At 41.2% G+C, this 27,971-nt stretch overlaps 1 protein-coding gene across 3 annotated transcripts in view; it reads left to right on the plus strand.

Annotated features, from left to right (window-relative positions):
- LOC311295892 (uncharacterized protein) overlaps positions 1–27,971 on the plus strand; it is a 36,754-nt gene that overhangs the window by 5,083 nt on the left and 3,700 nt on the right. For all 3 annotated transcript variants that reach the window (XM_084417440.1, XM_084417441.1, XM_084417442.1), the window contains 5 exons: positions 10,197–10,523; positions 15,889–16,158; positions 17,685–17,999; positions 19,191–19,460; positions 21,444–21,476. In XM_084417440.1, coding sequence (XP_084273566.1) covers positions 10,197–10,523; positions 15,889–16,158; positions 17,685–17,999; positions 19,191–19,460; positions 21,444–21,476 — 1,215 coding nt within the window. The remainder of the gene's footprint in view (positions 1–10,196; positions 10,524–15,888; positions 16,159–17,684; positions 18,000–19,190; positions 19,461–21,443; positions 21,477–27,971) is intronic.

A 27,971-nucleotide genomic window follows, 5' to 3' on the forward strand; every position in this document is an offset into this window, starting at 1 on the left:
CACTTATTGTGCTAAGTTTTACTTTCAGAAATATTATGCAATAAAAACCCCACCTTTATTTTATATAAAATATTTTGATTAAAAATGTAAACAAATGGTAAACATTTTAATTCAATATACTACAATTTGTAAAAAAAAAAAAAAAAAAAAGATGGGAGATAAAATAAGCCTAAATGTTTTGCAAATTCGCTCGCAAAACATTTGTAAATCTATTTTTGAGCCATTCCTGAATTTTTACTTTTACCTTTGTTTTTTTTATTCTGTAAATTCTTTATAGGCTATATATTTTGTGACTCACAACTTCTACTGTCATCTGAGGATGCTGGTGCTCATTCACGACTGTGATTAAACTCCTGTTCTTCATTTCTAAGTTAAACTGATGATGTTTGAACTCACCCTCTCTGGTCTCCCCTGTCTGTGAAGAACTTTAAAACCTTTCTTTATGGATATATATTATCTGAACTAGATGTCCCGCATGGCGGTACAAAATATGACCGCCGCTCAGGCCTGCACTGGCTTTCCACAAAAATAAATGACGTGGAGCAATTTGGCTGTATTGCGTGTTTATGTATATAAGTTGTATATTTTAAAAGTCTGTCTGGAGTATTCCTGTGGATCATGGATAATTTAGAGTTTTGTAATTATTTGCCATTACTATTTAAGTTTTATATCAAAAGTCATTATAGTTTAGACACTTAACATATCCATAATGTGAAAATGTCACATCCATAACAGTGGTTTTCCCTACATAATGTATTGCAAAAATGAGTTTCAAAAACACACTTATTGTGTTCAAGCAAGTCTTTTTCATGCTACATCGGCAGTAAATGTTCCTTATGGAATAGCATTATTATGACTGCCGCTAGCATAGCTAGCGAAAGCGGTCATATAGGGATTGGCAAAGGTTTTTTTTTTTTTTTTTTCGTCTTCTACTGAATTTTTCGTCAACGATACCAGGGACACCGAAACACGGGGGAACATGAAATTTGGTGGGCATGTATTCCCACTAGACTTCTACGGAAAAATTTCGCTTGGTCCCTGGGGGCCACCCCCCCCCCCCCCCCTCGCGCTGGGCCCCCCCAAACCAAAAAATGCAGTTTTTCCTAAATAACTACCTGAACTGTGGCACCGAGGATGAAGAAATCTTTATGGTATGTTGCTCTTAAGGGCCCACATCAACCTAGCCCATAATTACTCATTTGTGATTTGCGCCCCTCCCATAAAAAATGAAAATGCAATATTATTCTGCTTTAGGCAAGGCAAGGCAAGTTTATTTATATAGCACATTTCATACACAGTGGCAATTCAAAGTGCTTTACATAGAAGAAATTAAAATAATAAAAAGAATAAGAATAATTAAAACAGTTTATACAGAAAATACAGTACAGTTCAAACAGTCGGACGAACATTGGCACAGTGCTCATTCATTAAATGCATAGCTAAACAGATGTGTTTTGAGTCTGGATTTGAATGTGACTACAGTAGGAGCACATCTGATCTCTTCTGGAAGCTGGTTCCAGCTGCGGCTGGCATAATAGCTAAAAGCGGACTCGCCATGCTTAGAGTGAACCCTTTGTATTTCTAGCTGATATGATCCTAATGATCTGAGTGATCTGTTGGGTTTATATTCAGTGAGCATATCTGCAATGTATTGAGGTCCTAGGCCATTGAATGATTTATATACCAGTAATAATACTTTAAAATCAATCCTAAATCTAACTGGGAGCCAGTGTAAAGACCTGAGGACTGGTGTGATGTGTTCATATTTTCTGGTTCTGCTCAGAATCCTAGCGGCAGCGTTCTGTATGAGCTGCAACTGTCTTATGGTCTTTTTGGGAAGGCCAGTGAGGAGTCCATTACAGTAATCCACCCTGCTGGTGATGAAAGCGTGAACAAGTTTCTCTAAGTCTTGTCTGGAAACAAAGCATCTAATTCTTGCAATATTTTTTAGATGATAGTATGCTGATTTTGTTATCGCTTTGATATGACTACTGAAACTAAGGTCTGACTCTAGTGTCACACCAAGATTCCTGACTTGATTTTTAGTTGTTTGACCCCTAGAGTGAAGGTATGCATTCACCTTGAGAACTTCATCTTTGTTTCCAAACGCAATGACTTCAGTTTTGTCTTTGTTTAATTGAAGAAAGTTTTGACACATCCAACTGTTGACTTCATCAATGCACTGGTACAGGGAGTCAATGGGGCTGTAGTCGTTAGGCGATAGGGCTAAGTAAATCTGTGTGTCGTCTGCATAGCTGTGGTAAGCAATTTGGTTCTTTCTCATTATTTGGCTCATTGGAAGCATGTACAGGTTGAACAGGAGTGGTGCAAGAATTGAGCCTTGAGGGACTCCGCATGTCATGGATGTCCACTCAGACCTATGGTCTCCTATACTCACATAATAACCTCTCCCATCTAAGTATAACCTGAACCATTTTAGGACTATCCCAGAAAGCCCCAGCCAGTTTTCCAGCCTGTCCAGAAGTATGTTATGATCGACAGTGTCAAATGCAGCACTGAGGTCGAGTAGTACCAGCACCGATAATTTGCCTGAATCAGTATTTAAGCGAATATCATTTATTATCTTTATGAGCGCTGTCTCTGTGCTGTGATGTGGTCGGAAACCAGATTGAAAATTGTCAAAGTATCCATTCGAGCATAAGAATTTATTCAGCTGATTGAAGACAACTTTTTCAATGATCTTGCCTATGAAAGGAAGATTTGAGATCGGTCTATAGTTGCTTAATATGGTCTTATCTAGATTGTTCTTTTTCAGGAGGGGCTTGACAACTGCAGTTTTCAGGGAGTTTGGAAAACTCCCAGAGAGAAGTGAGGTATTTACCACATCTAGAAGATCTGCTTCTAAACTGTTAAACACACTTTTGAAAAATGATGTGGGAAGTGTGTCAAGAGCACATGTTGATGTTTTAAGGTGCTGTACGGTTTCTTCCAAAATTGTGCCATCAATTTCTTTGAAGTCAGACATAGTAACTTCTTTCTCAGGTGGTCTGATCTGTCTGACCCCAGTGCAACTCAAGGATGTGCTGATCACCTTTCTGATATTGTTGATTTTCTCAGAGAAGAAAGAGGCAAACTCACTGCACTTGCTGTCTGAGAGCATTTCACTGGGAATCTGGTTTGGCGGGTTTGTCAGTCTCTCTACAGTAGCAAAAAGAGTGCGTGTGTTGTTTAAATTGCTGTTTATAATATTTGAGAAGAAAGTCTGTCTAGCTTTGCCTAGTTCCATATTGAAAGCATGAAGGCTGTCTTTGTAGATGTTATAATAGACTACAAGTTTTGTCTTCCGCCACATGCGCTCTGCTTTTCTGCATTGTCTTTTCATATTTTGCACTGCTGTTGAGTTTATCCAAGGTGCCTTTTGTCTGCCACTCTTCTTCCTGACTTTCACAGGAGCAATATCATCAATTACACCTTTGACTTTTGAGTTAAAAGAATCAAGGAGAAAATCAACAGAGTCTGCAGATATGCTAGGTGTTAAGGATATAGCCTTCATAAATAGTACACTAGTGTTCTCATTTAAGCATCTCTTCTTGACAGACACAGATCTAGCTTCAGTGGCAGGAGAGATCAGTATATCAAAGAAAATACAGAAATGGTCAGACAGTGCTACATCCTTAATAACAATCGATGAAATGTTTAGACCCTTACTGATAAGTAAATCTAGAGTGTGTCCACGATTGTGTGTGGGTCCATGAACATGCTGAGTCAGATCAAAAGTTTTTAAAACAGTATTGATTTCTTTTGCCATTTTGGTTTCTGCACTATCTATGTGGATGTTTAAATCTCCAGCAATGGCAAAACAGTCAAACTCTGATGTAATTATCGATACTAGTTCTGTAAAGTCCTCAGCAAAGGTTGGAGAGTATTTTGGTGGCCTGTAAATAATGATAAGTAAAATGCGTGGAGCACCTTTTAACACAATACCCAGATATTCGAAAGACAAGTAATTCCCAAATGATTTTTGCTTACATTGATAGATATCTTTAAAAAGAGCAGCTAGACCCCCACCTCTCTTAACAGCTCTGCAGACACTCATAAAAGTAAAGTTAGGAGGGGCTGTTTCATTAGCCGCGTTTCCACTGTCGGGCCAGGGCCGGGCCGTGCTAGTGCGTGCCAGGGCCAGTCGCGTTTCCACTGTCACTTCCGGGGCTTGATCGGGGCTTACTCGGGGCCAACGGCCAGGATTTCTGGCCCGTCGAATACCTTGGGCCAAAGCGGGCCAGCTCGGGCTAGAGGAGTGGTTACGAACAGAGGCGGAGTTTACCTGAGTCGGGAGACGGCAGCGCTGGATTATTCTGTCAGCATTAAAGACTTTTAAAATAATTTAACTCGCGTTCATGTTTGAATGCCTTCTGTTTGTGATGCAAAAGACTATGCGCGCTAACCGTTACCATAGTAAACATAGTAAACGCTTGAAGATACGCATAGTAAAAAAAACATAGTGAACGCTTGAAGAAATCAGACCAATCATAAAGGCTATCACAGTCATGTTTTTATTTTATCTGTCAGTAGCCTACGTCTCGTCTCTTTATACCGGACTATCATAAAATAAAGCAACTTTTTTTTTCCGGGAGCTTCCTCTGTTTCTCTGACTGAAAATATCTGTATGGGAGTCGAGAGAGTGCTAAAGCTCCTCAGGTCGTATTTATGGTGGCATATATTTGTAGAAATTATCATTCTTTCTAAATGTGATGTAAATATGTCCTGTGACTACCAGATAAACAGAAACAGACGCGACTGAAGAAGTAAGTGTGTCCTCTTTCTTTTGTGAAATAGACCTAACGGTAATTTGACTAAATAATAGTGACTAATGTGCAATTTTGACATAAATTAATTCATTATGATCAATGTATCACTTTTTATTGTAAACCTGTGGTAAAACATCGATGCTTGGGTTTTAAATATTCAAGTAAACAACAAAAATGCCAGCAAACGGCCGCTTTTATCATGTTTGTTTTCACCGCTGTTTCCAGTGATATCTGATTAGTTTTCTGATAAAACTTCCATTTGTTGGTGAAATGATGGGTTAGTGTGACGTTGTTCCAGAGAGGCGTGTTATGGGCGTGTTTTAGTGAAGCGCTGTGGAGCTTCTGGCCCGACAGTGGAAACGCAGGCTCGGTGCTATTAGCCCGAGGCTATTAGCCCGGCACGGCCCGTTTAAAGCCCTGGCTCGCACTGGCCCGACAGTGGAAACGCGGCTATTGAGGATTGTTGCACTGTAGCTGTCTTCTAGCCAGGTTTCATTTAGAAGAATAAAATCCAGATTGTTTGTGGTTATTAAGTCGTTGACTAGAAGTGATTTATTTTTAAGTGAGCGGATGTTTAAGAGTCCTAACTTCACAGTTTTATTTTTCCCCACAGCAATCTTAGTTTGACGTGTAAGAGGCACCAGATTAGTTAAGTTTGCTGTACGGCTATTGAAGGCCTTAGACTTTCTATCTTGTAATAGAACAGCAATAGAGGAAGATACAGGCACACTGGGTTCCCGCTTGTTCTGTAAACATTTGAGAAAGTTTCTGTTTTCAAAACGGGGACCCGACACACATCACTGAGAGCTGGTATCAGTTGTTTTTGGTTCACCTCGAGCAGATGGAGGAGGGTGTGGGCCCTGACGTTGTGTTAGAGACCGAAGAGTTCTCACAGGAGGGGGAGGGCGAGCTGGGCCCACAGGCTTTGCTGCAGGCTTGTAGGGAGAGACAGTGCAATGCTGCACAAGTTATAGTACTTTAATGTCAAGGCGGAAATTTAGAACTGTAGATGATGGTCTATGGTGCTATTTGACTTAATTAGTGTACCAGGTTGTAACACAAATTATATTTAATTATCACTATAGTTATTAATTCCATCCTAACAAAACTGCTCTCTCACTTCTTTAGGGTTAGGGGTTAGTAACTAGTCAGTAGTAATAACTATGTAATAGTCGTATAGCAAAGGTATGTTTTTCCCCATCAAAGCAGTGGCTCTCAGGTTGGCAGAGGTTGGCTCTCAGGTTGTCAGTCTCATCCCTTTGAGACTGAATGGATTGAATAAGCAAGGTCAAGCTAAGCACAATGCAAATAATGGTGTGTGTCTATTACTGTATATTGCAAAAATATTGCACAGTATTATACTACAATAATCTCCAGAAAGAGCACAAAGACACCACTTCCTGAAAAATCACTTCAATCAAAGAGCTTTATCTTGGCTGTATTTTCCATATTTGTCTTGACAAATGAAACATTACAGAATGCATAGCTGATATAAAAAATTGGATGACTCGTAATTTCCTACTTCTAAATTCTGAAAAAACAGAGATTCTAATTATTGGACAAAAAACTTCCCCACATATTAACCTAGAATACTGTCTAACACTTGATGGCTGCTCTGTTAAGTCTTCGTCGTCGGTTAGGAAGCTGAGTGTGCTCTTTGATACCAATCTTTCATTTGAAAGTCACGTGTCTAGTATCTGTAAAATCGCTTTCTTCCATCTTAAAAATATATCTAAATTACGTCATATACTCTCATTGACAAATGCGGAACAATTAGTTCATGCATTCATGACCTCAAGGCTAGATTATTGTAATGCTCTAGTGGGTGGTTGCCCTGCACGCTTAATAAACAAACTACAGCTGGTCCAAAACGCAGCAGCTCGAGTTCTTACTAGAACCAGGAAGTATGACCATATTAGCCCGGTTCTGTCAACACTGCTTTGGCTCCCTATTAATCATCGCATCAATTTTAAAACATTGCTGATTACTTACAAAGCACTAAATGGTTTAGCTCCGCAGTACTTGAGCGAGCTCTTAACGCATTATAATCCTTCACGTCTATTGCGATCTCAAAATTCCGGCCAGTTGATAATACCTAGAATATCAAAATCGACTGCTGGCGGTAGATCCTTTTCCTATTTAGCACCAAAACTTTGGAACAATCTTCCTAACATTGTCCGGGAAGCAGACACACTCTGTCAGTTCAAAGCTAGATTAAAGACACATCTCTTTGACCTAGCATACACATAATACATTACAGACTTCTATAATTCAATGTTAGGCGGCATAGATTTGGTCAGCTGGAACCGGGAACACTTCCCATAAATCCTGATGTACTTGTTACATCATGAGAAGAATGGCATCTACGCTAATTTTAGTGTCTGTGTTTATCCCGAGGTTTTCCCGCAGCCTGCCGGATCCAGGCCGTATCCAGATCTGACGAAGGACCTGCGCCTGGACCCGATCCAACGCAGTGCTGAAGTGCCAACTAGTCTCTCCCTATGGAGGATCCCTTTCCCACTCTACAGATAAAGCGTCGTCGGGAAAACTCAATTTGCGTATCTACCCCGAATTGATAAAATAAAATAAAATTCTTAATCAAAACTATAAGGACACAACAGTAATTTGTTTAGGCTTGGTTTGTAGGGAATTACAAACCTGCACACATATATTCAAACGCACATAACTATAGAACCCGTTCTTAATGCGCATCTGAACGCCATCAGCGTTTCTCACAGGTTCGCGTTTAAAGTCTGTGTAGAGAGAATGGTGTCGTCTTGGCGGCCCTAATTTAAAAACAAATGATCGTTGCGACGGAAGCGAATCAATCAAAACTAACTTTAGCTGGAAAATAACTTTATTAAAGAACATCTAAAAAGCCAAAACGATCTTACTTTAAATTATACGTTTATCTCTGTAAAGCTGCTTTGAAACAATCTACATTGTTAAAAGCGCTATATAAATGAAGATGACTTGACTTGACTTGACATTTTTCCCAATCATTGTCTCTTCCTATTTGTTTTTCTTTGGACGCTAGGCTTACAGCTCCCACTGGATCCATGTTATCTCATCTGAAGGCAAAGAAATTGTTCACTACTCTAGTCTGATTGGTTTCTGAGTGGATCACTACAATGTCCTCTGACATAAGCTGAGGGCTTTGCTATCTAACAAACTGATTAACACTTTTAGCTATAGCAGACTGTAAAATAGGCTGCTGTGCACTGTGCAGCAAATAAATTAAAAACATAATATTTCCATTACACATCTGCACAAAACTTAATTTACCTATTAGTAAGTAAGCTAGTAATTATGAAAGTAAATTAGCCTAGCTATACACTCACCTAAAGGATTATTAGGAACACCTGTTCAATTTCTCATTAATGCAATTATCTAATCAACCAATCACATGGCAGTTGCTTCAATGCATTTAGGGGTGTGGTCCTGGTCAAGACAATCTCCTGAACTCCAAACTGAATGTCAGAATGGGAAAGAAAGGTGATTTAAGCAATTTTGAGCGTGGCATGGTTGTTGCTGCCAGACGGGCCGGTCTGAGTATTTCACAATCTGCTCAGTTACTGGGATTTTCACACACAACCATTTCTAGGGTTTACAAAGAATGGTGTGAAAAGGGAAAAACATCCAGTATACGGCAGTCCTGTGGGTGAAAATGCCTTGTTGATGCTAGAGGTCAGAGGAGAATGGGCCGACTGATTCAAGCTGATAGAAGAGCAACTTTGACTGAAATAACCACTCGTTACAACTGAGGTATGCTCAATAGATCAAGTTAATCTGTTGGGTGATTGTGTGATTCACTCCTTTATAAAGTTTTGTTCACACTGTACTGTTGACACCTGCTGTGATCATCTTCTCTGGATCTGCTGCCTCAATCTGCTGCCAAATCACAGCTGTGCTGACACAACAGTGACCCTTGTGGTGTGATACTCTTGTGGTATTTATTGATTATTATTTTTTAATAATCATGCTTGCACATAAGTTGGATTATATTGCACATTTGCCCAAAATTACAATAGGTAACATGGAAGAAAATGGAAGCACTTTGGGAAAAAAAATCCGCTTTTACCACTTTTAAGAATATAGTGTTAAAATGGACAAAAAAACATTTTCTAAGCTGACAACCTGGCTAGAACACATGTTGAGGGGTTAAATATTAATACTGGATAGGTTGTATACTTGTACCAAAAAGTGTCCAACAAAGTTTTAATATCAGTTTTGGCCCCCTGACTATGCACACACACTGACATCCACACGCACAGACACACACACACACACACACACACACACACACACACACACAAACACACACGCGCACACACATGTACGCACGCATACATACACGCACAGACACACACACACACACACACAGACACACACATACACAAACACACACACATACACACACACACACACACACACACACACACACACACACACACACACACACACACAGACAGACAGACATGCACATACTACTACTTTTTTTAGGTATCAGCCATATATCCGATTTACCAATACCCAATGTGTTATGCTTGGGCAGTATACTAATGAGGTGGGTGGGACATGTTTCATGACATGTTCGATCACATCCTGAGAGTCTACGCTTTCAGAAAATATATAGTTTATATAGTTGAATCAGTTTTCTCTTCATGGTACAGACCAAAATGTATTATGTGTACACTTTCTTCATCTAAATCCATAAAATCCTATTAATTTCAATGGGACATTTACTTAAGTGTTCTACTAGTTACAGTGGGAATGAGTTTAATTTTGTTAACATTGTTTTTTTTAAAACTCTGGGACCAGGGCTACAAGATAAAACCACTTTTTTTGGGGGAAAAAAAGTGGTTTTATTTTTTTTTACTTTTATTTCAGTAAAACACAACAAACCCATGCCAAAGTCAGATAACTGACTTTTACCATCAACAGGCACCTCAACCGTTTGGTAGAGGTTTGTAGAAATTGAATGGGAGGGTCCTTTGAAAAAAAAAATCACAGGGTCTATACAGCCAAATTTCTCCACGTCATTTATTTTTGTGGAAAGCCAGTGCAGGCCTGAGCGGCGGTCATATTTTGTACCGCCATGCGGTACATCTAGTTTGAAATGGGTATTGGGGAAATTAGCTTTTAAAAGCTTGTTCAGAGTCTGTGAAAGCCTATCAAGTATCAAACTATATCTAGAAAACTAAATAACAGCAGAGTCACACACAGCAGTGATACACACTCAGTTCTGGATTCTCCATCTCTCTGTTTCAGCCACACAGAGAGCACTTCAGTACAATAATGAAAAAACACTGTGTAACAGGGTAAATTCACAAAGTGTAGTAAAAAAACATTCTGCACTGCAAAAAAAAAAAAAACATGGCAAGATTGTTCAAGAATTAACATCTTTATTTATTTTTTCCCCACCAGGTGTGTTTGGTGTTGAAGTGACAGTGACAGTGACAGTGTCAGTGTTGGAGGGAGATTCTCTCACTCTAAACCCTCAAACTGAAATACCAGAAGGTGATTCAGCTCAGTGGAAGTTTGATGATTTAATCATAGCTGAAATGAATAAAGCAGGTGGACTCTTCTCTACATCTGAGGGTGATAATGTGGGATTCAATGGCAGACTGAAGCTGGACAATCAGACTGGATCTCTGACCATCACAAACACCAGAACTGACCATGCTGGACTCTATATACTAAAGATCAAGAGCAGAACTGTGACACATGAAATATTCAGTGTTACTGTCCGCGGTGAGTAACTCAAGTCTTACAATCTGATAACTGGATTAAAATCTAGATTCATTTCTGAGAAAAGTTTAGATGATGTGGAATAATCAGAGGTTTATTCTTCAAAACCTGTTGTTGTTTTAGTGAATTAAAAAAAGCAGCTATGAGTGTAAGTTTAGGGAATAATTAAAAAATACTAAAGGATATATGATCTATTGACAGAACTATAACATTGATTCTTCAGAGATTTACAGCAAAGAGGAATCCAGAGTTATTTTCACAACTTTAAAAAGAAGAAACAAGAGGCATAGAAATGACCATATAACGTTTTATTGTGTTAAATGATGTATTGTTGAATCTGATCATGTCTCTCTTTTACATTACTTTCTTTTATTCATTTATTTAATCTTCCTGTATCCACACGATATGAAGGGATGTTAAACAACAGCAACAAAGCTTAAGACACTGCTTATTAATATTTATTGCAGTGTTTTATGAGACACATTAATTAAGACTGATGATGGATGAAGCTCCACAATGAATAGATTTGATCTGAGACGATCTTAAGAACGTTGAGCTTCAGCCGTCTGTAAAGTCACATGATCAATGACACTCATTTACTCTTATTTTTTTATTATTTCCCTTTATTTACCAGATAAAACTTTCTGAGATTAAGAATGTCTTTTACAGAAGTGACCTGACCAAGATAAACAGCACAACATCAAAAGAAAAGAAGAAAGAAAAAATTAATAAAACATAACATCAAAACAATTCAAACATTTACAAATTGTTTCTTCCTTTAACAGCTCACTAAGCAAAGATCCAAAGATGTTCATTGACCTGCAATTTTCAGCTCAATTTGTAAGAAGTTCTGTCACTATTTACATTTGGTTTACATAGAAATATAGAGCAGATTCTGAAATAGTTTTCATGCGTTTTACATCATAAAACACATTGTTTATTTCCAGTGTCACGATCCAAGTTTGGGATCAATATAAGGAGTCATTCAGAAATTGTTCAAATCATGAGATCTAAATACTCAGTACAGTACAGTTTGATCGAACCAAATAAAACATCAATAAACATCACACAAAATTAATTATTATGCTAAGCTTAAACCATTAGTTGGTCCACATCTTCCACCAGGTGTGTTGATCATCTCGTTGCCCCATGGACGTTCCATCTTCACCAGGGTGATTCTTTGCGAAACGTTGCAATGGGCCCTCCCACGTCGGCAAGGGAGGTACGTTAAACTACACGTCCTTGATCCCCCACTTGACGCTGTGCGTTGTCGTTGGTGTTGGCGTTTGCGTTTCGTTTGCTGAGGCTGGTTGGTGTAGTTTAAGTCGAGATGCTTGGACGGAGGTGTCACCGCACCCCAGATGGGACCTTGTTTGTGGAGTGAACCACAAAAAACAACCTGTGAATGGAGACCTTAAGTATTTTTGTTAATTACAACATGTATCATGTTGCCTGCTCGTCTGGCCGGTCTTCCTTTTTTGATGAGACCTGTAAAATTTCATGTTAAACAGTAACAAGACAATATTTTATACATTTGGAACAGAACCAGTTCTGTTCGATGAGATCCATCATGACATCCTGTAAAAAGTAAAAAGTTAAAATATGGGGTGGACAGGGCAAGCTTGCTTGCTCTCTGCCTTCCCAAAGTTATACGCTGCACAGGTGTGGCATTGTTTATTTCTGCCATAACAATAAACCCAGACCAGGATAGTTAGTCAAAATCATCCATGGTCGTTGTTTTGTTGGGTATATTTTAACCTGTGGGTCATATTTTATAAATTTAGATACAGCTGTTTTGATTGACATAATTTATCTTTGTGTTTCTCAGAACACCATATTTCACACACTCACTTTCACACACCCCTCTCTGGCCAGAGATTCATACATTCTTGTCTGCCATAGCAGTTTATGATCTGAATGGGGAACATATATTAGGAGTGGGATAACACCAAATCTGAACGGTAACAAAGTTCGACGACGACAGAAACTACTGAACGTAGACACACTGTGGCATTCCCCTTGCAAAAGTGTCTGAACGTTAGGATATCAATTTTCAATTGTCCGATGCAGTCGCCATGTGTTTGAGTTTACACAGTGGACGTAAACCTAGCTTTTCAAAAATCAAATAGATTAAACACTTTAAAATAATAATATTCGTATAGACCTACAGTTGCAGTTGAGAGAATCAGTTCTAATTTCTCAAATGCAATTTGTTATTCTTTGCACAATTTCAATTTTCCAACTTTTTGTTGTTGCTCATAAGCTATTTAAAAGAAGATTTAGAAATCTTCACACAATCTTTGGTCCATGGACAAAAAGAAAATAACATTTCCATCTCGTACCCCTGATGATGACAGCATGTGATTTCAAAAGTCTATAATTAGAAAACATTGTTTCTATTGAATCTAGAGATTACCTTTAAATGAAAGTGACCAATATTTTTACTTTTCTAGTCATAATTTCTCTTTAGACGCCTTGTGGCCTATATTATATTTTTCTTTTCCATAGAATTCTGCATAGTCAATAACCTATTAATGCTTTTACATAACTCTCACTGCCATATCCAGCCTTAGTTTTAACTGTATGTTAACTTCCGCTATTGAACTTCCTGCAGTAGGGCTTGTTAATGTTACCTATTGAAAGCAGATTCAAAGAGTTAGTTGAAGAAATATGAAGAATATGAAGAATTGCTGAAACCAGTGGATAATCAAAAAACAATCAAGTTAAATAATAAACAAATTTGAAGCAGTCTCTGTAGTGATCATTGAAAGTGCAGCACCTAGCCCACACGGAAGATACATTGGATTGTCTCTCCGTGTGGATTGTCATTCAGTTGAACTGTCCATTCTGACCCCCCTCAGAAGTGTCAACTTCCTCTTTCAGGAGGGGAGCTGCAGGCCCCACTTCCTCTTTTTTTTTTTTCTGCAGTCATCCCACTTTTCAAGGCAGCTGTCTGAAATCTTGAACACTCAGAGAACCGCAAAAATAAAATTAAACAGCTTAATTTCCAAAAGTCTCTTCTGGTTTACAACACAGCAATTCTTCAATTTATTAAAAAGCTTAGTCCTTCATTGCGGAAAAAAGCAAGCACTTCTTCTTTGCAAAGACGCAGGAAAAAGCAGGAAAACTTCTCTAATTATAACAGTGTATAATGTAAATTAAAAGAATTCTTTGTCTTTTCTTTTTTTACAAGAAACCAAAATAAAATGACTGTAATATGTCTGTTATGTGCTTGTTCAAATCACAATTTCTATTTAAAGTTGGTCACCCAATCTCATTCTCATACTATGCACAATGCACAAAAATGATCTCAGTTAAACATAAACCATTGACTCTCAGGTTCTCCGCAATGGATCAGTTTTTTCACACTGTCTCCCACAAGGGATAACGAGATACAAATTCTAGACACCTTCATATAGAAAGTATAATATTTAGACACGTGCATTTAATATCTTACTATTTTTTCATCACTTTAAGAGCAAAAGCAGTGAATTGCTTAAATTCTATTGCTCAGTTTTATATATCTCATCTACATAAATAAATCAAAGTTTAACTCATAAAAGTTTCTTCATGACTCAAAATTTCCTAATTATCACAGAATGCATATTCCTATTATTATGATTTATAATTTTAACAATTTCTTCATTTTTTTATTGATTTCAAAATGTAAAAATTCATAAATCTCAGGATAAAAATATTGATCTAGTTATCTTGTTTCCACATGGAATCTTTCTTTATCTTTATCTTTATTAACCTTTATTTAATTCAATCAAAATCAAAGTCTTTTTCAAACAAAATTTCAAACAAAAAGCAAGTTTCAGTACTGCAGCATCTCAGGGTATTTTCCCCTCCCGGATCTGATTTCCAGCATGACAAGTTGCCTTGCAGAAGTTTTATTGACAGCTTTTTTGAAGCACTCTTAAACACACAAAATTAACAAAATACTCAACATGTACTAATTTGGTTACATTTAACCATAATCATTCATTGCCCTTAATAGACAAGGTAAAAACATATATTTTTTAATCACTTAAATCTTTTAGATGTGATTACCAGTTTTCTTCAAAATTTCACTTAACAGAAAAGCCAAAATTTTATTAAACCTTTTAATTAATTTAGAAGCATTTCAAAGGAAAAGTGCTGAGGTCTGTTCGTCCTACCTTAATACTTTAGGTCCTTTTAGCCCGACTGGAATGGTTCCCTCTGTCGAAGAGGGTTCTGCAGTCTGGCAGAATGAAGACAAAGTGATTCCTCGCTCCCATCCGCCCGACAGAGGGACCATTCCGAGGACTCCTGGATTTCTGGCTCGCCAAAATGTCATGGAATATTTTTCCCTAAACCTAACTACCTGGGGCGTCTGCACTCGACACCCTACTGATCTTAATATCTCTGGCGTCTTCACTCGACACCAATACCTTAAACTCTCTCTGGCGTCTGCTCTCGACACCAATACCTTAACTCTCTGGCTCTTGCGTCTTCAGTTGACAACTGGCCGAGTTTCTAACTAACTTGCTTCCCTAAACTAGCTTCCTGCGCAGGAATAAATCGACAAACAGATCTGCAAATGTCCTTTAAATGCTTTAATCACGGCCGGGAGATCTTCCCGAGCAGTTCTCAGGGAATCTCTCCCAAGAAGCAAGGCCGGAGGATCTCAGACAAATTCCATTGAGAATCCCACCGTAAAACACATATACAACAGTTTTTATAGAATCAAGAAAACAAATAAGACTAACATGTCACCTTCAATATGATTGGTTCAATTGGTTCAAAAGCCCCAACCTTTTCCCTCTGTCACTGGCATAAGCAAACTCTGATTACTTATCACAAGGTTTTTGCGAACTAGTCATGTCTAGTTTCAGTTCCCCTTTCTGTTATTAATACACATAGACATACACTCAAAGTCACAAGTTTTTCCCCAAAGAGTTTTGACACATTAAAAGCATATGAATGTTATTCCTGCAAGAAAAACAAATGTTAGTTAATTTTAAAGCTGATTAATTAAAATTAATTCACAATACAAACAGGACAAAAGGAAGAAACTTTACAGTAATAAAAGTAGGAAGAACACAAAGAGTATAAATATATGCAAAAACAAAACAATTACAGGTGAGCGTATTAATTTAAACTGCAACTACTAAAATAGTTAACAAACTTCATAACTCAAAAAACCCTTTGATAGGCAGATGTTCAGATGTCAGTTCAACAATCAAAAAAAAAGAGAGAGAGAAAGAAAAGCAAGAGCAGCAAATCTAAAGAGTCTGAGTCAAAGTTTTCCAGCATCTCTGACTTCTAGACCTGTAGCATTATTAGCTTGATCTGTTTTAATCTGTTTCTGTTTCTTCTCCTCATGTGTTTGTTACTGTGACAGATGTTGTGGAGTACGCGTCAGTGATGGAGGGAGATAATGTCACTCTACACACTGGTGTTACTGATATACAGAGAGATGATCAGATACTGTGGAAGTTTGGAGATCAAGACTTAAACCGCACTGACGCGAGATGGAACAACACTGTTCAGAATGATCAGACCGGAGACCTCATCATCAGAAACATCCGAAGAGATCAGTCTGGAGAATATGAAGTGAAAAATAAAAACAACAGCATTTTGAACTTACACAGGAAATTCCGTATTACTCTTGGTGAGTACATCAAACGTTTTATAATGAGAAAATATTCTATTAGATTCTAGAATTACCATTTAGATTATGTCATCACTCTAGTCTAGGGAACAGTTCAGATGCTTAGATTAACACTTAGTTTATACTAAATTAAACAGAATTGTAATGTTAAAAACTAACTGGAATTTAATTTAATAATTTAATGGTGCATATTTCCATTTGTGTATCAGGTGCCAGTCATTGAAGTCTATACATTATTATTTTTATTTTTTTTATGAAAATATATTGTGAAGTTTTATTCCAATAGATTGCCTAGTGTAGTGCAGTGGCTATAAAGTTAGTAATTGCAGGGCATTTGGTTCAGCCCTAATAAGAGGAGTCATAAGCTTTTCATTTTGGTTTGAATTCTTGGTTATTAGTGACACAATCATGGAGGCTATAATAATTTCAGATTAGGTACAACTGATACATCAGTCTTGTATGAAGTGACACTGCTGCTACATTGGTTTGGAAAGATGACGCTACAGTGTGTTCTAAACTGTTTTCGAACCCTGCTCTCTTCATCCCTCATAGCAGAAAGCTATTTTGTTGTCTTGTAACAAATAGTCATGGGCGCTTTCGAAACACTGCTTCATGAAGCTTCGAAACCTTTACGAAGTTTTTGTTGCATTTCCACTGTTTTGACCAGCAGGGCTCATCAGCGTGTGCCGTTTCGAGCGCTTAAAACTTGTTTTAACTTGTTCAGAGTCTGTGAAAGCCTATCAAGTATCAAACTATATCTAGTAAACTAAATAACAGCAGAGTCACACACAGCAGTGATACAGACTCAGTTCTGGATTCTCCATCTCTCTGTTTCAGCCACACAGAGAGCACTTCAGTACCGAAGACTAAAATTTCATAATTTAATATTGTTTTCAGTATTATTATTACTTTTTATTAATATTCATAATCAGTAGTATTATGTATCTGTATTACACTTTTTATATACATTGATAATCATTTGTGATCATTGTATTTTGTGAATCATAGTGTTCTTGAATGCATATGTGTGAGAGAGACTTTGGGATAAGATAGACTGCATGAATGGGGGTGAGAGAGTGCTGGAGTTAGACTGAAGTATATGCAGTGTATAGTTTCCACCGGGATAGTATATACATTCATATGTTAATGGGAACCACATGTTTCTCTGGTAATGCAGTTTTTTTTAGTCAGCATATAAGAAATTAAACTCTTTGTCCACGGCAGAGGGAAAAGATGACAGAGAAGTTGAAAAGACATTTGTTTGGTCCATTGTCACTCTCTCCTATGTCTTATATAAAATGGTAAAATAAAATAAGAGATCTCTTGACAGAATAACTGGTGTGTGTTTCCGTGAAATTAAACAACAACAACAACAGGGGAAAAGCAAGATTTTTAAATCTACAAGTACAATAAAAAACAAAAAACAAAAAAAAAACACTGTAACAGGGTAAATTCACTGTAACATTTGCTGCACTGCAAAAAATGCCAGGATTGATCAAGAACATCTTTTATGTTTTCCTCACCAGATGTGTTTGATGATGATGTGACAGTGTCAGTAATGGAGGGAGATTCTGTCACTCTAAACCCTCAAACTGCAATACTAGAAGATGCTTCAGCTCAATGGTGGTTTGGTGTTAAAGTCATAGCTCGAATGAATAAAGCAGCTGGACTCTTCTCTAAATCTGAGGGTGATAATGTGGGATTCAATGGCAGACTGAAGCTGGATCATCAGACTGGATCTCTGACCATCACAAACATCACAACTGACCATGCTGGACTCTATAAACTAAAGATCAGGGGCAAAACTGAGACATACGAAATATTCAGTGTTACTGTCCGCGGTGAGTAACTCAAGGGGCGGCAGTGGCTCAGTGGTTCATGTAGGTTGTCTACAAACCGAAAGGTTGGTGGTTCAATCCCCGGTTCCACTTGTCGAGGTGTCCATGAGCAAGACACTTAACCCCAGCTGCTCCCGACGAGCTGGATGGCACCTTGCATGGCTGCCGTTGGTGTATGAATGAGTGAGTGAATGTGAGGCTATGTAAGCCGCTTTGGTGGCCAAAGGTCTGTGAAAGCGCTTTATAAATGCAGTCCATTTACTTACAATCTGATAACTGGATTTTAAATCTAGGTTCATTTTCTGAGAACAGTTTAGATGATGTGGAATAATCAGAGGTTTATTCTTCAAAACCTGTTGTTGTTTTAGTGAATTGAAAAAAAAAAAAGCAGAATAGATGTGTCAAAAGTGAAATGTGTAAAGAAAATATTTATATTACCTAAATTATCTATTGACAGAACTATAAAACTGATGCTTCAGAGATTTACAGCAAAGACGCTCTGCTTATTGAGATTGAATGCAGTGTTTTATGAGACACATTAATTAATACTGATGATGGATCAAGTTCCACAATGAATAGATTTTATCCAGTAAGACATTCTCTGATTGGCTGAATTGTCTGATTCTGAGCTCCTTAATTCAACGGTACAGACGTTGTGCATCTTTTTTTGAATCTGTATTTGAAGAGCTGACTCTAAAATGCATTTGCATCTTTTGATTAAATTTTTAAAATTAGCATTTTTTTCTAATTTCAGCATAGCAAGTTGTTAACTGAAAAATTACAGTGTCAGTATTTGTTGTGTGTCTCTGTTGCTGTAATGACAGCAGAACTGGAGAAACATGAACAAAACCTGATGATCATGTTCTCCAGCATGATCTGAGACGATCCTAAGAACATGTTGAGCTTCAGGTGCCGTCTGTTAATATTCTTAAATATTAATTTAAACTGCAACTACTAAAATAGTTAACAAACTTCATAACTCAAAAAACCCTTTGATAGGCAGAGGTTCAGATGTCAGTTCAACAATCAAAAAAAAAAAAAAAGAGAGGGAAAAAGAAAAGCAAGAGCAGCAAATCTAAAGAGTCTGAGTCAAAGTTTTCCAGCATCTCTGACTTCTAGACCTGTAGCATTATTAGCTTGATCTGTTTTAATCTGTTTCTGTTTCTTCTCCTCATGTGTTTGTTACTGTGACAGATGTTGTGGAGTACGCGTCAGTGATGGAGGGAGATAATGTCACTCTACACACTGGTGTTACTGATATACAGAGAGATGATCAGATACTGTGGAAGTTTGGAGATCAAGACTTAAACCGCACTGACGCGAGATGGAACAACACTGTTCAGAATGATCAGACCGGAGACCTCATCATCAGAAACATCCGAAGAGATCAGTCTGGAGAATATGAAGTGAAAAATAAAAACAACAGCATTTTGAACTTACACAGGAAATTCCGTATTACTCTTGGTGAGTACATCAAACGTTTTATAATGAGAAAATATTCTATTAGATTCTAGAATTACCATTTAGATTATGTCATCACTCTAGTCTAGGGAACAGTTCAGATGCTTAGATTAACACTTAGTTTATACTAAATTAAACAGAATTGTAATGTTAAAAACTAACTGGAATTTAATTTAATAATTTAATGGTGCATATTTCCATTTGTGTATCAGGTGCCAGTCATTGAAGTCTATACATTATTATTTTTATTTTTTTTATGAAAATATATTGTGAAGTTTTATTCCAATAGATTGCCTAGTGTAGTGCAGTGGCTATAAAGTTAGTAATTGCAGGGCATTTGGTTCAGCCCTAATAAGAGGAGTCATAAGCTTTTCATTTTGGTTTGAATTCTTGGTTATTAGTGACACAATCATGGAGGCTATAATAATTTCAGATTAGGTACAACTGATACATCAGTCTTGTATGAAGTGACACTGCTGCTACATTGGTTTGGAAAGATGACGCTACAGTGTGTTCTAAACTGTTTTCGAACCCTGCTCTCTTCATCCCTCATAGCAGAAAGCTATTTTGTTGTCTTGTAACAAATAGTCATGGGCGCTTTCGAAACACTGCTTCATGAAGCTTCGAAACCTTTACGTTAAAGTTTTTGTTGCATTTCCACTGTTTTGACCAGCAGGGCTCATCAGCGTGTGCCGTTTCGAGTGCTTCTAAACAGTGAAATCATTTTGCAAAGCAATTGGTTCAATTGATTTGAATCTTTGAAAAGGAGAAATGGCATTACATATAAAAAAAGCTGTAGACCATTATGAATGTGTCAAGGTTATTGTTTATAAAAAAAAAACAATAATACGTACCTTTATTTTGTTCTGGTCAAACAAGTGAAAGTGCATTTGCGGCGCCCGGGGAGCGATGGGGGGTTCGGTGCCTTGCTAACGGTGCCTTGTAAGTAATGAGAGTGGAAGAGAGCGCTGTTCATCCACTTACATTTCCTGTTGGTATTGAGACTCAAACCCCCGACCTTCGGGTTACAAGTCCGACTCTAACCAATAGGTCACAACTGCCCCTTCAAATAAAGTAACCCTTTAAAAATGTATATATTTATGACTCGAATAAAGATTTTTAAAAATTTTAAAGATAATTTTTTTTGTGTACAGTCATGTGTGTTCATAGTTCATATAAAAGGAAATATTTGAGTACTTTTCATTCATGTTCACATGTGCTCAATGAACAATTCTCCATTTCTTATATTATTTTATAATATTGTCATAATTATAAACATACTGGTTTGTAGTGAAATTGTATTAACATTCACTGCACTTTGTTGTTATTGTAGTTATTTACCTATATAGCAACTAATAAGGTGGATACTATAAATGAGACTTTCTTGATGGTATGCCCGCCTTTGTTGCCGGTTGCGCAGTGCATTCTGGGTACCCCTTGGTTTCAAGTAAGCTCGCGAAAATTCTTGGTTTTAAGGGGTATCTACCCCTTCCCCTTAGCCCTACCCCTTGATCAAAATGAGAATTGATCATTTGCACGTTCACGTGATACTCTCACGTGAACGTGCAAAACTAAGGGGAAGGGGTAAGGGTAAGGGGTAAGACAGAGAATTGGGATTCAGCCTTCATCTTAAAGATAAAGCTGCTTAACTAAATGGAAACATTAGCATTCTAACCATGTTTGTGGTGACGCTGGTGATCTTAAAATTCAGGTATATTTGCTAACAGAGTGCTGACTGTTAGGCAGGGGCGCCATTAACAGTTTTATTGGGGGAATGCAAAACCAAATTATGGGCACCCTTCATTCTGATGATTTTTTTAAAAATAATAAAATAAGGTAATAAAGAAAAATAGTAACACTGAACAAGGATCGCTTTGACAACGTTTTTATCTGTACGTGAAAAACGTAAAGGAAAAACTTTTCCCGTTTTTAGTACATCGTTGTTGTCTATGTACTGTATGTAATGATTTCCTGTGTTCATGTCAGGTGGAGAACTGAGGACCAAAGAGCAAAGTGCAGGTAAATAAAGTCTCTTTAATATAACCAAGGTAATTGGCCGCGATACGGGCAAAAGGCAGTTCAACTGAAATATTCTTCTTGATAATTAGTAACAAAAGTAGACAGGAGACCCTGGGCTGGATAGCAGTGGTCAGCGTGCAGACTCAGTAACAGTAGCAGATAGCGGGAGGCTGGATGCAGAGCTGGACCAGCCTTCAGCAGCAGGGTAACTGGGCAAAGCACAGGTTAAGCGAACATAGAGCCGTCAATGAGAAAATACTTCACCAAACAGGACTCCGACAGGACTCAGACAGGTTTTGACAAAGTTGGAGAGAAATAGGAATCTCAGACATCAGCTTGATACAAAATAATCTCGCAAGGTAGCAGATAGAGAGAAGGCTAGAAGTAGCAAACATAATCAAGAGGAAAGGGAGGACAGGTGTGAGAAGATCAGCGCAAATGCTGGTAATAATGAGGAACAGCTGAAGCAGAGAGAACACGTGAGGAAATGAGTGTGTGTGTGTGTGTGTGTAAGAGTGTGTGTGTGACTAAATAGGAGAGAGAGAAACTTGGTTCATGACAGTTCATTCCTGTGATGGTAAACCTGAATTTTTACATCTCTCAGTCTTCAGTGTCACATTATTTATGTGATGACAAAGTTCAATTCAAGAATGACCACACTGCTAACATGATATGTTTTCTAGCACACATGTGAGTTATTGTAGGCAGATAATCAACATGTTATCTCTTTGGAAAGGCATATCGGCATAATTTTTCATATCGGGCCAATGATAAACAACAACCAACAAAGACCTGAGGACTTATAATCATTCCTGACACGTGTTGTCTAACTCCATTAGAGCTTAGAATGTATGTAAATGCCAATCCCAATGCATGTTTTTCATTATCTACATGGATATTAATATCATCAACAATTAGGATTTTATCTGGGGCCAGTACTAACTGATAGAAAATTAGCAAATTATTTGATAAAATCTGTATTGTGCCCTGGTGGGTATACAGTCAGTACAAACGTCTAGCGGGATCGGTTACTAACGTAACCTCGGTTCTCTCTAGAAGAGGGAACGAGTACTGCGTTTTAACCAAAACGCTACGGGAAAAGTCTCTTTTTCACGAAACACTGAAGCAAAAAATTATCCTTAATTTTCATATATGTAAAACGCGTTGCGGCAGCAGCAGTCAGCTATGGCGAGACGGCTTGTTCGCTCATTGGCTGCTCTGCGGCAACTGCATAAGCCTATCGAGCGAGGCCTGAGGTGACATCAGGCCAATGAGGGCGCTTTGCGATCGCCGAAGCGAACCAGAGTGAACCAAACGCACGGCAGGGAATGCAGTACTCGTTCCCTCTTCTAGAGAGAACCGAGGTTACGTTAGTAACCGAGTACGTTCTCTTACGAGAGTTCTCTCGTACTGCGTTTTAACCAAAACGCTACGGGAACCCCTTGCAAAACGCCGTGCGTGCTGGGATAAAAACACTGATCACCGGAAGCTATTTCAGGCATACAGTGCATAATCACCAGATTGACTCACACAGAGTCAGGAAATAAGGGGGGGGGGGCCTTAATTCCCTATACTGTAGCGTCGCAGACTTAACGTGACCTCACAGGGAGAGTCTAAAGACAGGAGGGGTTTCCCTCCGTCCTTATATAGACATGTCCACAGACGCAAATATGACATTACATAGACAGGGTAGGGAGCCTGAACTAATGTGGGAAATGTGGGTCTTACACAGTTCTGCCCAAGATAGTCGGTAGCGCATTGCGCCTGCGATTTCAGAGGTCTGACTAGACAGCTGAATAGATTACACCGACAAAAGCTTAGCCTGTAAGGTGGGAACCTCTAGGTTATAAAACCTGATAAATGTAGACGGAGAGGCCCAGCCTGCCGACGTACATATATCCTGTAGGGAAATCCCGCTGGACCAAGCCCACGAGGAGGCAACGCCCCTCGTAGAGTGCGCTCTAACTCCCAACGGGCATAGAATGCCCTTGGCAGTATAAGCCAGCGCTATGGCGTCAACTATCCATCTGGATAGACTTTGTTTCGAAACAGCCATTCCTTTGGAACGTCCGCTGAATGAGACAAAGAGCTGCTCTGTCTGTCTGAAGACAGCAGAGCGGGACATATAAGCTCTTAAAGCCCTAACAGGGCAAAGAAAACTCGAGTCCCCCTCCTCACTCGATGCCGGCAGGGCAGCCAGGGAAATAACCTGAGCCCGAAAAGGCGTGTTGAGGGATTTCGGCACATAGCCGTGCTTATGTTTGAGTATGACTTTAGAGTCATTAGGACCAAACTTCAAGCACGCCGGGCTCACAGAGAGCGCGTGCAGATCGCCTATGCGCTTCACTGAAGCGAGAGCCATCAAAAACACTGTTTTGAAAGACAAATGTTTGAGGCTAATAGACTGGATAGGCTCGAAAGGGGCACCTTTCATGGCCGCCAGGACCGTAGAAAGGTCCCACATAGGGACTGAAGGAGGTCTGGGTGGATTCAGTCTCCTAGCTCCCCTGAGGAAGCGGATGACTAAATCATTCCTTCCCAGTGACTGACCCAGCGTTGAACCGGAGAACGCTGAAATAGCCGCCACATACACTTTGAGCGTGGAAGGGGGTCTGCCCTTATCCAACAGCTCTTGTAGGAAGGAGAGAACCTCCGTTACCTCACATTCGAGGGGTGAAAGGCTCCGAGCTGTACACCAGCCGGAGAAAACCGACCACTTCGAAGCATAAAGCCGCCGAGTCGACGGCGCTCTAGCCTGAGTGATGGTATTCATGACTCCCTCTGCGAGACCAACGGGTATCCGTTGAGCGCCCACACATGAAGGGACCACAGTTCCGGGTGTGGGTGCCAAATCGAGCCCCCGGCCTGCGAGAGGAGATCTCTCCTCAACGGCACTGGCCATGGAGCGATGTCTGCCAACTGCATCAGGACTGGGAACCATGCTTGGTTCTCCCAGAACGGTGCTACAAGCAGCACTGGGCATTTTGTTTTCCTGACCCGTTCCAACACCTGTGGCAGGAGGGAGACGGGGGGAAAGGCGTATAGCGGGCAGCGCGGCCACCTTCTGGACAGCGCGCTGTCGGTCTTTGAAAAGAACGCGGGGCAGTGAGCTTTTCGTGGGACGCGAATAGGTCCACCTCTGCTCTGCCGAATCTCTCCCACAACAGCCGGACTGTTTGTGGGTGTAGAGACCATTCGCCCGGGGGAACGTTGTTCCTGGACAGTCTGTCTGGGCCCACATTCTGAAGCCCAGGTACATGCACTGCTCTCAGCGAGCGTAAGTTGTGCTGAGCCCATAGTAGGAGGCGTTTCGCCAGCCTGTACAGGGATGTGGATTTCAGACCGCCCTGGCGATTTATGTTGGACACCACAGCCATGTTGTCCGAACGGACTATGACGTGTTGGTCCTTGATGTGGGGACAAAAACGCGTCATCGCGTTGTGCACTGCCAGCATTTCTAGGCAGTTTATGTGTTGGAGCTTTTCTCGTTCTGACCACAGGCCGAAGAACGGTCTGCCCTCGAGCAGCGCTCCCCATCCCGAGGTGGATGCGTCTGTCGACACCATCCTCACCCCCGAGGAAGTCCCCAGGCTTACACCTGATCGGTACCAGTCGTCCGCCATGCAAGGCACAAGGGCTGTAACACAGTTCTGATCGACCTTGAGGCGTAATCGACCGGACACCCACGCTCCGCGCGGTACCCGCGCTTTCAACCAGAACTGCAGCGGGCGCATGCGGAGCAAGCCCAGCCGGAGAACTGACGATGCTGAGGCCATGAGACCCAGCATCCTTTGAAACTTCCTGAGCGGGGTGAAAGCGCCGCGGCGGAAAGATCTCGCCGCGCGCTGAATGAGCAACACGCGCTGTGGTGACAGCCGCGCTGTCATAGACTGTGAGTCCAGAACGACACCCAGAAACAAAATCGTTTGACTGGGGTTCAGTGAACTCTTTGTCCAGTTGACCGTGATACCAAGATTCTCGAGGTGATCGAGTAAAATGGTTCTGTGCTCCACGAGCTGTGATCGTGATTGAGCTAGGATCAGCCAGTCGTCCAAATAGTTCAGCACTCGCATGCCTCTGAGTCTGAGAGGAGCGAGCGCTGCGTCCATGCATTTCGTAAATGTACGAGGTGCCAGGGACAAGCCGAATGGCAGGACTGTATACTGGTATGTCTGACCCTCGAAGGCGAATCTCAAGTATCGCCTGTGATGTGACGCTATCTGTATTTGAAAATACGCGTCCTTCAGATCTATCAACATGAACCAGTCTTCTCGGCGAACATGCGCGAGGATTTTGCTGGTTGTGAGCATTCTGAAACTGCGTTTCACTAATACTCTGTTCAGCCGTCTTAGATCCAGTATGGGTCTGATACCGCCGTCCTTTTTGGGGACTAGAAAGTATCTGCTGTATAGCCCCCCTTCGCTTTGAGCTGGGGGAACGCGCTCTATCGCCCCTTTGCTTATCAGTTTTGATATTTCGGCTCGAAGTAGGTGTGCTACTTCCAACGACACCGTAGTTTCGACGCGCGCTGTGAAGCGGGGAGGGCGTCGACAAAACTGTAGCGAGAAGCCTCTCTTTATAATGCCTAGCACCCAGTCCGAAACCCCTGGAAGCGCTGCCCATGCTTCTGCATGGTTGGCTTGGGGCTGGATACGGAACGCGCTCTGTTCGCCGTGCGACAGAGGCGCTTCGGGGGATAAAAACATAGGCGTTATGCCTGTGGCATTTGAGGCGGGGCGCGCGCTTAATACAGCGGGCGGAACGCTCGTCCTCGACCTTACTACAGTGCTTAGCTGAGTGAGGGAGGACTGAGAAAGTCTCATGGGACTCATGTGAGCGAGTAGATGTGGGCTGGGAGCGGGCACATTTACTGCTTACTGCTCACAGGTCTCGTTTTTACAGAGAGCCTGTGATCTGTTAGACATAGTGTTCGTGGGCACTGGGAAGTGGGCACTTTCACTATGTTGGAAGCGCAATCGACCTGAGTCGATTTTATGTGCGCGAGCCCTAAGTGTAGGGCTGTGCTTGTGTGTAGTGATGGGCACTGAGGAGTGGGCATCGAGACTACATTTATAGCACCATCGGCCGTGGCCGGGACACCAGAAAATACACTCTTTTTGGGATTTATCTGGGTAGCCGTGAGAACGGCTTTTGTGTGCAGGCAAGCGGGCAACAGTGCGGACTTGCTCTCTGCAGAAAACGCTGGAACAGTCGCAAATCTTGGGACTGAAACAGCGGGGCGCTTGGGTGAGAGGCCGGTCGCAACGGGACTCACACACCTGCGCTTTCCTAGGCTTGCTAGGACTACTTCGGGGCTTCCGGTTTCACCACAATCCTCGACCGCGGCCCGCGCGTAGTGGGGCGCCGGGCGCTAGACCGAGAGCGGGGCCTCGAGCTGCGCTGTTGTGGCTGCTGCGAAGAGGCGGCCGAAGGTGGGGGCTGAGGCTGAGAGCTCCGCGGAGTCCGTTTATCACGACTCGCTGCAGAACTGGAGCGCTTCGGTAGGAAGTGCTTGAAGGCTTGAGACGCTTTCTGGGCTTCGGTAAATCTCTCCACGAACTCGGAGAGAGAAGAACCAAAAAGGCCAGTGGAAGACAGTGGGGCATCGAGAAACGCGGTGCGCTCGGAATCGGCCATCTCCGTGAGCGTCAGCCATAAGTGCCTCTCAGCGACAGTGGCGGAAGCCATACACCGTCCCATGGCTTGTGCGGCAGCCTTAGTAGCTCGGAGCGTGAGATCAGAAGCACTCCTTAAGTCCGCGATGCAGATAGCATCAGGTCCCATCTCGTCCAACTTACGGAGGAGATCACCCTGGTAAATCTGCAGCGTAGCCATGGTGTGTAGCGATGACGCGGCCTGCCCAGCGGTGGAGAAAATTCGCGTGAGCAGCGTCGACGTCATGCGGCAGGCTTTCGAGGGCAACACCGGTTTAGTTCGCCGTCCAGCAGAGGGCGGGCAAAGGTGGGTCGCTATCGCCTGTTCCACCGGCGGAAGAGAGAGGTAGCCTCGGTCTTTGGCATTATCCAGTGAGGAAAATGCAGGCGACACAGATGAGCGCGTTCGCGCAGAGTAGGGCGCGTTCCAGGCCTTCGCAACTTCTTCGTGCAACTCAGGAAGAAAAGGAGCGGGCTTTGATTCCGGAGAAGTGCGCTCACCAGGGAGGAAGCTACCATCCAGCCGGGTTCGAGAGGGGGGCTCCGGTGCAGACCACTCGAGGCCGAGGCTCGCCGCGGCCAGCGCGAGTACTCGCATGAGCTCTGTCTCGATGTTGGCTCTCGTCGTGGGCTTGCGGGCAGGAGGCGCGAGATCCTCGGAGCTCGCCCAATCCTCGCTGCCTGAAGCCAGCAGAGAGCAGGAATCCTTTTCCCCCGACGCGGCCTCTGAAACAACTTCCTCTGATGAAGCGGCGGCAGACTGCGGGCGCTGAGCATCAGGAAGTGATTCGAGAGAGGCCGGTGAAGCTGGCGGGCAAACCGGCGAGCTTGGTCGGGCTGG

Source organism: Rutilus rutilus, assembly GCF_951802725.1.
Source record: "Rutilus rutilus genome assembly, chromosome: 8".
Classification (NCBI taxonomy): Eukaryota; Metazoa; Chordata; class Actinopteri; order Cypriniformes; family Leuciscidae; genus Rutilus; species Rutilus rutilus.